This window comes from Anser cygnoides, chromosome 1, assembly GCF_040182565.1.
Source record: "Anser cygnoides isolate HZ-2024a breed goose chromosome 1, Taihu_goose_T2T_genome, whole genome shotgun sequence".
Classification (NCBI taxonomy): Eukaryota; Metazoa; Chordata; class Aves; order Anseriformes; family Anatidae; genus Anser; species Anser cygnoides.
In genome coordinates, this window is record NC_089873.1 from 103342691 (window position 1) to 103356384 (window position 13694).

The 13694-nt window shown below is 40.9% G+C and overlaps 1 protein-coding gene across 5 annotated transcripts in view; it reads right to left on the reverse strand.

The window, feature by feature from the left end:
- Positions 1-13694, reverse strand: part of EPHB6 (EPH receptor B6) — a 94137-nt gene that overhangs the window by 14252 nt on the left and 66191 nt on the right. For all 5 annotated transcript variants that reach the window (XM_067005134.1, XM_048054943.2, XM_067005115.1 and 2 more), the window contains 9 exons: positions 13373-13497; positions 12336-12498; positions 11385-11499; positions 8467-8522; positions 8234-8353; positions 7577-7824; positions 6469-6684; positions 460-609; positions 117-310 (listed from right to left, as the gene is read on the reverse strand). In XM_067005134.1, coding sequence (XP_066861235.1) covers positions 117-310; positions 460-609; positions 6469-6684; positions 7577-7824; positions 8234-8353; positions 8467-8522; positions 11385-11499; positions 12336-12498; positions 13373-13497 — 1387 coding nt within the window. The remainder of the gene's footprint in view (positions 1-116; positions 311-459; positions 610-6468; positions 6685-7576; positions 7825-8233; positions 8354-8466; positions 8523-11384; positions 11500-12335; positions 12499-13372; positions 13498-13694) is intronic.

A 13694-nucleotide genomic window follows, 5' to 3' on the forward strand; every position in this document is an offset into this window, starting at 1 on the left:
ATCGATCTCAGTCTCAGAAGAAAGGGTTGGAAAAATGTCTGATTCACTGCCTTCCTTTCCTTGTGATGCCTACCCAGAGACCAGCTGTATTATTTTGCACTAAATCGTCATCTCACCTACTGCTCCCAGTGCCAGTAGCTTTGAGAGCAGATGGCTTGCGGATCATTTTATCTAGGGCACTAACTATTTGCTCAAATTTGGGTCTCTGGACCCGCTCCTTCTGCCAGCAGTCAAGCATCAGCAGGTGCAAAACAGTTGGGCAGTCCGGAGGTGGTGGCAGGCGATAGTCCTGGTCAATAGCATTAATTACCTGCAGGAAAAGAAGAACTAGGTTTTATCACAGTTGGGAAAATAAAAGACAAACAAGCTTCAGTCACTTGGCAGTGTATGACTTTCTTTTACTCGAATTGAAACAGAGCAGAAAGGTAGATGCGCATTCCCACCATTTCCCAAACTTACATCCTGATTGGACATGTCCCAGTAAGGTCTCTCACCATAGGACATCACTTCCCACATGACAATGCCATAGCTCCAGACATCACTGGAGGAGGTGAACTTGCGATACTGGACAGCTTCAGGGGCAGTCCAACGGATGGGGATTTTGCAGCCCTAGAAAGTAGTCAGGGAGTAACCAGAATATTGGTGAGATAAGAACTACTGGGGGAAATGACATCACTGACCTGGTCAGAGGCCAGTAGCACGACACAACTCTGAAACGATGTGCCAGTTCAGTAATGTTGCCTTGTAGAAATTGATAGTTTAAATTTAAACTATGCCAAAGGTTTCTACCTTTTTCTACCTATACATGAAAATGAAAAACAAACAAACAAACAAGCAAACAAAAAACACAAAAAAAACCACAACCAACCAACTAACCAAAACAAACAACAGAATCATGCCCCCTGACAACTACAAATCCTTAGTGTAGTGGAATTTGACTCTTATAGCTCTTCTTGGCAGCATTAGAGAAGTGGCAGATAGTCAAATCCTCCTGAAAGTCTCAACAATTTGGAAATCTAAAACCATGTAAAATAAAACAGAACAGAACAGAACAGAACAGAATAGAATAGAATTGAACAGTTCAGCTGGAAGGAACCTACAAAGATCAAGTCCAATTATCAGACTATTTCAGGGCTAATCCAAAGTTAAAGCGTATCATTAAGAGCATTATCCAAATGCCTCTTGAACACTGACAGTCACGGTGCATCAAACACCTTCTTAGGAATTCTGTTCCAGTGTCTAACTACTCTCTTGGTAAAGAAGTTTTTCCTAATGTCTAGTCCGAACCTCTCCTGACAGAGCTTTGAGCCATTGCCACACGTTTTGTCACTAGATACCAGGAAGAAACGATGAGCACCACCCTACCACCCCTCCTCAGGAAGTTGTAAAAAGCAATGAGATCACCTCTTAGACTTCTTTTCTCCAAACTAGACAAACCAAATGTCCTCAGCCACCCTTCATAGGACATGCCTTCCAGAGCTTTGATCTGTTTTGTTGCCATCCTCTGGATGCATTCAAGTATCTTAACATTCTTTTAAAATTGTGGAACCGAGAACTGCATACAATATTCCAAGTGAGGCCAGACCAATGCTATATGTGGTGAGATAATCATACCACAGAATCATAGAATGGCTTGGGTTGGAAGGGACCTCAAGGACCATCTAGTTCCAACCGCCCTGCCATAGGCAGGGGTGCCACCCACTAGATCTGGTTGGCCAAGGCCTCATTCAGCCTGGCCTTGAACACTTCCAGGGATGGGCAGCCACAACTTCTCTTGGCAACTTGTTCCAGTGCCTCATCACCCTCTGAGCGAAGAATTTCCTCCCAACCTCTAATCTAAATCTCCCTTCTTTTAGTTTAAAGCTTTTACCCCCTGTCCTGTCAATATCCGATAGAGCAGAGTTGCTCTCCATCTTTTTTATAAGTCCCCTTCAAGTACTGAAAGGTTGCAATGAGATCACCCCAAAGTCTTCTCTGTTCTGTAGGCTGAACAGCCCCAGCTCTCTCAGCCTTTCTTCGTAGAAGAGGTACTCTAGCCCCTTGACCCTTGTGGCCCTCACATAATAATCACAGGATATCACATCTTTTGACTGGCTGGCTATGCTGTATGTAATGCAACCCAGAATAGTTTGCCCTCTTGACTGCCAGGGTATACTGCTGGCTCATATTGAGCCAACTGTCAACCAGCACCCCCACATCCCTTTCTTGAGAGATTCTCTCCAGCCACTCCTCTCCCAGGCTGTGCTTATGTCTGGCATTACTCAGTCCCAAGTGCAGTATATGGCATTTATTCTTGTCAATTTGACAAGAATCTCCCTTCTTATAGCATTCTTATAGCATCTTCTCATAGTATTGTGATGGTCCAATGCTCCATTCTATCTAGATCCCTCTGCAAAGCTTCTTGTCCCTCAAGAGAGTCCACAGCACGTACAAGTTTAATATTGTCAGCAGTTTTAATAAGGATGCATTCAGCTCCTGCATTGAGATCATTGATAAAAATACTGAACATAACTGGCCCCAAGATTGAGCCTTGGGGAACAGTTCTAGTGACTGGCTGCCAGCCAGATATAATTCCATTCACTGCAGACATTTGAGCCCTACTGTTAAGCCAGCTCTTCACCCAACATACTATGTACTAGTTCATCTCTCAATTGAACAACTTGTCCAGAAGGGTACTGTGAAGGGCAGTATCAAAAGCCTTACTAAAATCCAGAAAAACTACAACTGCTGCCTTCCCTTCATCTGCTAAGCAGCTGATCTTATCACAGAAGGAGATCAGATTAGTAAGAAAGGACTTTCCTTTCATGAACCCGCGTTGGCTGGGCTTGATGATCGCCTTATTCTTTAAGTGTCTCATTGGAGCGCAGGATAATTTTCTCCATAATTTTCCCAGGTACTGAAATTAAACTAACAGTTCTGTAATTTTCAGGGTTTTCTCTCATGACTTTCTTGTAAAATGGGATAACGTTGGCTAGTTTCCAGGCAGCAAGGACCCTCCCAGATTCCCAGCATTTTTGGTAGATAATTGAGAGGGGTCCTGCTATAACATCTGCTAAGCCCCTCAGTACTCCAGGATGAATCCCAGCAGGCCCAGTAGACTTAGAAACATTCAACTGATACAACTGGTTCCTTATAATTTTGGTGTTAACAAATGGAAAGTTGCTGCTTCCCCAGTCATGGTTGTCCTGTTTTCAGCTGGGATAGAGTTAATTTTCTTCCTAGTAGTTGGTATGTTTTGGATTTACAATGAGAATAATGTTGATCACACACTGATGTTTAGTTGTTGCTGAGCAGTGCTTACACTCAGTCAAGGGCTTCTCAGTTTCTCATACTGCCCTGCCAGCGAGGAGGCTGGGGGTGCACAAGAAGCTGGGAGGGGACAGAATCAGGACAGCTAGCCCAATCTGGCCAAAGGGCTATTCTGTACCATATGACATCATGCTGAAAAATAAAAAGGGAGGGACTTGGCCATGGGGGGAAGACCACTGCTCCATGAGGTCTGGCTAGACATCAGTCAGTAGGTGGTGAGCTATCGCTTTGTGCATCACTTGTTTTGTGATCCTTGCTTGTTAAGTTACTAGCTTCATCCAGTAATAGTCCAATATTTTCATTAGACATCCTCTTGCTATTAACATACATGAAAAAGGACTTTTTTATTATCTGAAATATCACTGTCCAGTTTCAACTCTGGTTGAGCTTTTCCCTTTCATGTTTTCTTCCTGCAAATGCAAACTGCTGCTCTGTAATCTTCCTGTGTGGCCTGACCTTGCTTTGAGAGATCATACACTTTCTTTTTCTGCTTGAGTTCCAAAAGAAGTTCCTTGTTCAGTCAAGCAGGTCTTCTGCTCTGCTTACTTGACTTACAACTCAGTGGGATTGCCCGCTCCTGTGCTTTTAAAAGGTGGTTCTTAAGAAGTACCCAGCTCTTGTGGACCTCTAAGCCCTCAAAAGCAGATTCCTAGGAGACCCTGCTAACTAACTCCCTGAGCAGTTTGAAATTTTCTCACTTAAAACCAAGGGTAACAACTTTACTGACCATTTTCCTCACTTCATCAAATATTTGGACAAGGTTCATAAGGACAATACCTACTGATCCAGAGATTTCTTTAATTGCCTATAAAATTACTCATCAGTTATATCATCCTGACTGGGTGAACTACAACAGAAACCTGTCATAACATCTGCTTTATTGTCCATGCCCCTTACCCTTACCCAGAGGCTTTCGACCACATCATTCCTAACTAAAAGGACTGTACTATCAGACCTCTCCCTTACGTACACTGCAACTCCTCTACCTCATCTGCCCTGCCTATCTCTCCTAAACAGATTATAGCCCTCTGTCTCAGTACTCCAGTAAGGGGACTCCTTCCACCAAGTGTCACTATTACCAATGACATCGGAGATCTGGGAACAGACTGAAGTTTCAAGTTCCTCCTGTTTGTTTCTCATTTCTCTTTCAAAGAGTTCTCTTTGTTCTACATGCATTGATGTACAGGCATTTCAGATGGGCTCCCAAACCCGCAGTGCTCTCTGGACAGGCGTAAATTCTCCCATTAACTGTGCCATCCCATGACTTGCCTACAGCATTCCTGGCAGTATAGCTTTCCCCCATCAATCCAATTTGAAGCCCCCTCAATAAGTACTGCTAGCTTACAGGCAAATAAACATTTTTGCATCTAGATAGATGGATCCTGTCAGGCCCCAGCAGACATTGTGTCCTGGAGAATCTGCCGTGATTACAAAAAAATTAGAATTCTAGCAAAGGCACCAGTGTTGGAGCCAGATGTTGATATCCTGAGCTTGCTTGTTCCTTCCAATGTCTTTCACTTTACTAGGAGGATACAGAAAAACATTACCTGAGCACCTGCATCCTTTAGTATTCTTCCCCTATCGATTGACCTGAAACTTCTTGAGGCACCATCGATACGATGGTACCTACATGAAAGAGCAGGAGTGGGTAATACTCTGAAGGCTGTACTAAGTTCTTCAGTACTCTAGGGACCTCCCTGATCGCTGGGAAGGCAGAAAAATTCTCCGAAAACATTATCCTGTCTGCAGATGGGTGCATCATTTCCCCTCAAGAGGGAGTCCACTACGACCATAACTCATAATGTAAACAATCAAAACCTGCAACTCCAACAACAGACAAACTGAGTAGGTTTTCATTAAGTCTTTCTTCTTTCTATCCCAACCTTACTGACTTGCAGTAATTACCTGATAGATGAAATATGACTGAAGTGTTAGTTCTTCAAAACACGCACATCTAAAACGTGTCTCTCCTTTCAGTGACTGAATTCTTCTTCATCCCCTGTATATTAAATGGTAGTTTCAACCCACCTGTTACTCTCCCTCATCTGCCCCCCACTTTTGTAGTATGTATAACAGGCACCTTAATTTCATAGGCAATAAGTTCATTTGATGGTTTATAGTAAGCCCATACATATTTACACTGGTTATCTTTTCTACAGGACAAAAACCAAAGCCCTCTTTCCTCAAAAGGTGGTAGCACAGACTTCAATCTCTCCTTCAGTCCTTTTAATTTCCTGTAAGAAGCCAATAAAAGGGAAAAGATAACCAGTTTATGTAGTTTGTCCTATTCACCATCATTCCATAAAGAACTGCACTGATACTCCATGCTTGCATCCCAGAAGGCCACCTGCATCCTGGGCTGCATCAAAAGAGGTGTGACCAGCAAGTTTAGGGAGGTGATTGTCTCCCTCTACTCTGCCCTCGTGAAGCCCCACCTGGAGTACTGTGTCCAGGCCTGGGGCCCCCAGCACAAGAAAGATATGGACCTGTTAGAGCGAGTCCAGAGGAGGGCTACAAAGATGATCAGAGGACTGGAGCACCTCTCCAGTGAAGAAAGGCTGAGAGAGCTGGGGATGTTCAGCCTGGAGAAGAGAAGACTCCAGGGAGACCTCACTGCAATCTTTCAATACTTAAAGGGGTCTTATAAAAAGATGGAGAGTGAGTTTTTGCTCAATTAGATAATGATAGGACAAGTGGAAATGATCCTAAAATAAGAGGACAGATTTAGACTAGACCATAGGAAGAAATTCTTCACTGTAAGGGTAGTGAGGCACTGGAACAGGTTGCCAAGAGAAGTTATGGATGCCCCATCCCTGGAGGTGTTCAAGGCCAGGCTGGATGGGGCCTTGGCCAACCACATCTACTGGGTAGCATCCCTGTCTATGGCAGAGGGGTTGGATTTAGATTGTCTTTGAGGTCCCTTCCAACGCAAGCCATTCTATGATTCTATGATTCTATTTCACATGGCAGAGTGGATCAGATACTCAGTTACAGTTCTCTGATGGTTTGCAATAGACAGCCCATAAAGTAGAAGGCTGCATCCCACTGGTCTCTCTGGTCTCAAGATGGACTAAATAGGGTGCACCAAATCAAGGAGGAACACAGAACAAATTTATAGATGACAGCAATGCAGTAACTCACTCCACAGTAGGAACTCACCAGAGCTCCAGTATAGGTAGGATTTGAAGCATCATCCTCCAAAAAGCGGGACAAACCAAAGTCTGAAACCTTGCACACGAGGTTACTGTTGACTAAGATGTTACGTGCTGCCAGGTCACGATGCACATAGTTCATGTCTGAAAGGTAGCGCATGCCAGCTGCAATCCCTCGTAGCATTCCCACCAGCTGTAACACGCTGAACTGTCCCTCCTTTTGCTGAAAGCGAAGAGGTAAACACAGGCTTTTATGACCACAGGAAATGAAACCAACAGGGAAGACTAACAAAAAGCACGTTAATAAGGTGGATTTATGAAGTTAGAGAACATACATCTTCAGACAGACTCTAAAGGTTCAAGAACAGCAAACAAGGAATGAAAATGGCCTTAAGGCAATGAATCTCAAAGTCAGGCATTGGTGATCTACTTCTGAAGACAGATATCATATTGTAGACATATCCTCCTTTAGCATCTTATGTCTAGTCTCTCATTAACTACTAAGATGGCTAAATGAAGGGGAGCAGACAAATCTGTTCTTACTTTTTTGAGATCTTTACAATGAGTTCTATTTTTTATACAATGAGTTCATGTGCTCTTCAAAATGCACCTGCCAAAGTAGGTGGGTTGAATTAACATCTGAATCAATAAAGAAAGAAGTGAAGCATCTATACTACAGAAATGTCTGTATTTTTGTTTCATTATTAGAAAAAACACTGGAGACTCTGAGTCCAAAAATAATGACAAGTTTAATTACTTGAAGTCACTTGAAAACATTCAGTGGAATTAAGCCTGAATAGTAGACAAATTCTGGAGTATGCACATAGGAACTAGAAGTCCATGTACAAAGATAAACAATTTAATATCAATGAGTTTGAAAGGTCAAAAATAATGCAGAGATCTTATATGGTGGGTGAGCTTTTGGAATATTTTCATCATGTCGGTCCAAAACCACTTAGCCTGGTAATTTGCTTTTATTTCTATTGCACCTGCAGAGGGCAACTGAGAACTTGTAGTGATGGGGGAAGAGGAAGGGCAGGCAATCCTATCAGAATCAAGGATGGCACACTGCAAGGTGAAGAGGTAACAGTTGTGGGGGAATCTGGTTGTTGTACCCTGAGGAAGGAATCCAGTGATCCATTATCCATGAACTCTGTAACAATCATGACTGGTCGGCTCTTGGTGACTACACCCTCCAGACGGATGACGTTGGGATGCTCAAATTGCCCCATGATGCTGGCCTCACTCAGGAACTCTCGCCGCTGTTCATCTGTATAACCTGACTTCAATGTTTTAATAGCTACTGTGCATTCACGTTTCCCTGGGTGTTTTAGGCGCCCAAAGCACACCTCTCCAAACTCTCCTGTCAGGGAGGGAAGAAACACACCTCAAGTAAGGAAACACAGCAAAATGTTTAGTCAATTGCACTAAAACATTCTAGTATGGAAGACTCCAAGCACTGCTTGGAAATATAGTTACCAGGACCATTTCGGTCAAGGTAAAGTTCTCAATAAAGGCTCTGAATTCAGTCTGGTCAGGTTCAGGTTCAAGGTTCAAAATGAGGAATTCAAATGGGTCTTCAAAGGGTGTTTTTAAATTTGGTTTGGAGACAGCATCTGCGTTTAAGTAGGTTAAGATGAATTTTGCCAAAATGAACATTAGCTATCCTGAGAGACTTGACATGTCATGGTTGGGTCCACTTCAGGACAGTAATGTGTCAGGTGTCAAGGTAGGCAAGAAGGTGCTTCAAAATCTGAAGATGTTCACACTACCTGATCCAATGACCTCCTCAATCTTGATGAAGGACACATCAATCTCCTTGGCAAACTCTCGAATAGCTTCATTGGGATCCTCGTAGGTTGAAGGATCAATGTAGTATTTTACTCCAAGTCCTGCAGTAGAGGAGACAGCCCAAAACATCACCAGAATCAACCCCTGAGAGAAATGGGTGCCAGCGACTCCTGAAGAGATAGGTCTTTGGCATCTGTTGCTCAAGAACACTTACCTCGTGTACTGATATACTGCTGCAGACGGTCTGTATATGGAGTCTCCCGCCTTTTACTGCAGGACATAAAAGAAAGGAATGTCAAAATGCATGCAAGTCTCCCCAAGGATGTCAGGGTAGGTTTCTCAGTGCAAGACTCAGAGAATCTTTGAATTCAGCGATATAAGTGTTAAAATCCTGCCCATATCTTGGTAACCAGTGCTAGCTTGTTTTCTATCTGGTAGTTTTTACACTAATGTGTGCAACACCACTTTAGACATGACAAATGATATGGAATTCAGCACTATCCTGAAAAAGAAAATTGCAGTTTAATGTTACTGTCTTGGAAGTCTTCTTGGTATTCAGGATAAATTTGTATTTTAATTTCATTTAATTACTACAAATTATTCTTTTCAATACTAATAGAAACTATTTCCTATGATGTCTTTTAAGTTCTTCAAAAACATTCTAAGAACCATGTATTCAAATGACAACTGCATAAAGTATATAAATTCCACCCCACAAGATTACTTCTTTATTTCTCTTCTTTCTCTCCTAACAGCATTTACTTTGACTATTCTTTTCATTATGGTACCCAAAACCAACCACACAAAACCAGATGGACAAAAATCTGTTCTGTGATCTATACACAAGCAGCTCAGAATAGGTACCGTCTTTATTGCTGTAATATTTATTGCAAATAAGCATCTAAATTACAGTAATCATAGGTGATTCTCAGCATTGGCACTTCTCAAATTTTGCTATCCCTTTAAATATGTGCTATTCAAGTCATTTTTTCCCACACAATCTAGATGTTTTCCAACTTCCATCTTATTCTTCGTTTGCTCTTAATATCGTCTATTTTTTCAGTCACTCCCTTTGTTCGCAACAATATTTATGAGCAGCTTTTTTTCTCCCTGAAGATGTACAATTCACGCTAGTTTACAATCTTTTCTAAATCATGTTAATTATACCGTTGATATAATTATGCCATTGATATATATAATTCATTGTAAATCAAACCCTGGTTTCCTATAGTATTCCTGCTGTATACAAGAATTCTTGCCCATTCATATACTTTATCATTTCAGCACAAGACCTTCAATCTGATTCAATTAGCATCTGAAGTCAGAACTTCATGAAACGTAATGTTACCTGTCTTTACTAAGAGATCTAATTCTATCATTCTGTCAGGAAGTTGTGTATTATTCATACTTATGGAACTTATTTCTTAAAATTCTGCTAAAATTCCAAAATCACAGATATTTCTACCTTCAAAGTTTGTTCTTTCTGTTGTTGAAAGAAATTGGCTTTACTGGGGACCCATACCTACAAGCTGTAACTGTGCTATTCCTCTTGATAGTAAGGTCTACATTCAGTTTTTTATAGGTCACCTGACATGTTAATGGTTTGGTATCATAAAAACAAAATAAAACAATTAGCTAAAATAGGTGTTTCACATTGTGTATTAGCTGGACAATATGCACCAAAACCAATTTATTGTATTTGCTTCCACATATATTTTCTGTCTTTTAAAGAGCACATTTCATGTGGACTTCATTTCCTACATCATCAAACTTCCTTTTCTTATCAAAGACAAATTTTAAATAGAAATTTGATATATCTACTTTTTCTGAATCAGTATTACATGATCCTTTGTGTATAAATTAAACTATTTTTATGACATTTCTTATTTATGTATATACATTTACAGAAACCTATTAATGTTGTTCCCCAACACAGATTTGGTAATACTAATTTACTCTGGGTTTGCATCATTTTTTTAGAAAAACGTATGCTTTATTGAGTTGTGCACATAATATCACATTCCCAGCTGTAAGAAATTGTATTTTAACAGCTCAAAGCTACAAAAGGAGGCAACAGTGCAAATATAACAATATTTGGTAATTTTCTTCTTTCCAGAAAGAAAAATATTAAAAGTATAAATACACACAAATGGAGAAAACAAATTTATAAAAAAAAAAAAAAAAGAAAAAAAGAAGAGAACAAAAAAAGAAATGACTAAAACTAAATGTCACTTTCTAAAGCAAAGTGATTGCAAAAGTTAGCAAAGCTAACTTTCTTTAGTTCAACAGACAAATCTAAAATGTTCCACTTGTGCAGAGGCCTTGTTCCACTTGTGCAAAGTAGACCAAAGACACAGAAATCCATTACGGACAGTCCAGGGGATTAAGTTCAAACTTCAATAAATTCAAGAAGCAGGTGATGACTGTTTCTTTTCTTCCCCCTCCACCCCCTCAGCCATCGTTTACTTTTGTGCGTCTAGATAGCTCTGCTAGCCACCTTTACTTCTCTGTTTTTAAAATTTCTGCCCCACTCTCTCATTGTGACAGACTGTCTCTACATTGACTTATCTTTTTTTTTTTCTTTCCAAAATGGAAAGTGGTGTTTGATTTCTTTAACCCATATTTTATGAGCCTGTGTTCCATGGAACCATGTAAAATGTACAGCTTTTATTCTTCAGCAAATGAGTTACAGACTCTCAGTCCTTGGTTAAAGAGTAGTTTGCAGTTCCTCAGCACCTTCTTAATTAATGAATCTAAATATTTACTCTACCAATCCTTCATCACATCGTTTCATTCTTCACTTGCTTGATTACAATGTAATTTGCAGTCACTTCTTGACAGTGATGAATTTAAATACCTTTTGATCACCAGCTTTATAAAGCTTCCATTGTGTTCTTAGTGCTACCTAGACAAATCTCAGCTAAGTAAGTACGAGTGGTTTACCAAAGGAGAGGCTTCTGCCAGGGGAGCAATGGGGCAGGAATTTTCCTTAATTAGAAAATGTCATCTCAAAGACATCTGAATAAATGTAGATTGGGCTGTTTCCCTTGGGAATGGATTATGAAGCCAGGGTAAGAAAGTTCCACTGTCTAGGGTGCAGGCACTGGCACATGAGTAAATCAAGGAATTCACCTCTTGAAGATGATGGCAAGGATGGCAATGGCAGCAATTACCAAGAAGGCTAGACCACCAAGCGCTGAGCCCACAATAAGTGGCAGTCGGTCCTGCACCATCTCCGAGCGCTCCCCTAGCAAGGAAGACACACACATACACACACAAATGCAGAAGACAGGAACAATTAGAGTTTCCCATCTGCTCACCTAGGACTCACCCATAATTCCAACCCTATCAGCCCTTTGCCTTCCAGGCTAGTCCTGGTAATTTAGCAAATGCTTGTCTTGATTATTGCTCTGCCCCTGCAATTGTGCTTCTCCAGTGCTTTCCTTCCTATTTCTGAAAAGCTAGTACTCCATCTCAAAACACTTTTCCTTGTCCACTGACATGTGACTAGCCATTTAAGTATAATCCAGTTCTAAACCTGGGCTTTGATCCCATTGCCCCTATTATTTTAGCTTGTAGATAACACACAAGTACATTTGATACAGACCAAAGGGCATCACAAGGCAGTATGTTGGTCTCTGTGTGAATAGATGGTGATACTCTTAGACAGATGGTAAGGTTCTGTGTATATGTCCTGTGTACTACTTGTCTTAAGACTTTCAGAGCATTCATCTGTAAGTTGTCCTGTGACAGCTGGAGACCAAACTAGAGCAGTATATAGTGCTATGCACTGTAATACCCTCCTAAAGAGAGTTCTACTGACACTCTCTGCTCCTGCTGATCAGAGGCACGGAGGTATATGAGAACAAGGAGTACGACAGAGGAATATGGAAGCAGTGGCTAAGGGAGTGTAAACAACATGCTCTGACACCATGAACTTTCTTTGATAGAACAAATTCGTATATGCAAATTCCTATATACAGGCACACAAGTTGAGTAGTAATGTCTGGTAGCAGTCCTCCCAGAGGATATGTGACTATACACTAGTGAAAGACGGGCATGTGCAGATCTGAGTACACTTACCTCCCATTAGAGTTTGAAAATACATCTTTCCACTGTATGGACCATAGCCCACTGCTGTTCTAGCTCGTACTTGGAAGGCATAGATCTTGCCTGGGCTCAGATTTAATATGGTGGCCATGTTAGTTTCGCTAGTCAAGGTGAATGAATTATCCTCATCTTCTGCCTGTGAATGTCAGTGACCAAAAAGGAATGTGAGACTTTTGCCCATACAGCTGGCTCTTCTCATCAGGGAATGCTAGTTTGCATGTGCATCCAATATTCTTTGAATCCGTTACAGAGTATCCCAACCCCACTTGATATTCTAGACCTGACTTCCTCACACACTACTCTCTACTTCTTACTGCTACTTTTCATTCCCTTATACCTAGGTTCATATATTTATATAGTCATATATTCACATATATTTATATGACAGATCAGATATAGGGAATGGGAGCTTGTCTTAATGGTCCTATGGACCTCTTTCCCTTAAATCAATTAGGAGTCATGAAAAATGTGAATGGAGAACAACTATATATTTGTCACCCTGTAATTTCAGCACATAAACATGTAACTCAGGTCTGCCACTTAGTAAATGGGAGTGCATTCCTCCACCCAAAATTTCTTGGAGATGTTCATCCAGGCATAAACTGGGACACAGAATTTCCCTCCACAAATAAAACACAGGATGTTGCAGTGAGTCTAATTTCAATATAGACATTTGGAAACTTGATGTCCTTCCACTGTTACCTGTATCAGGTGGTACTAAACTTACTCTGTTGTTTCAGCTACGGCTTTTTAGCTTAGCTACAGGTGTCTTCTCCCTTTTTAACATCATCCCCAGATAGTCCCAAGCTGGGAAATGCAGATGGACAGATGTTAAATTAAGAATATATTGTGAACTTCTGTGCTTGATATAGTTTGTTCTTCCCTCATAACTGAAGCATTTTATCCACCTTATCCAGTCTGATCCAAGGGTTCATCTCCCAGAAAGGCTTCCCCTTTGTCTTTTGCATAACAGCTATATAACAATCTGCACTGCATCACTCTCTTCTCACCTTGTCAAAATAGCGTAGCTGATAATCCAGGATAACCCCATTGGGCTGGTCTGGCTGAGGCCAAGACAGTGTGATGCTACTGGTAGTACGACTCACCTGATGCATCATAGGGACTGCAGAGGGGACTGGAATGAAAGAGAGAGAGTAGAGATTGCAAAGGGAAAAGGTTAACAAGGACCAGTAGTTGAATATTTATTATAATGAATTAAAAACTTAGGTCAAACCCTCCTTCAATTTCCCTTAATTTGCATTATGAAATATTTTGTAACCTAACCAGAAGAAACCTAGCTACAATTTTACTCTACTGAGAGACAGATACTAA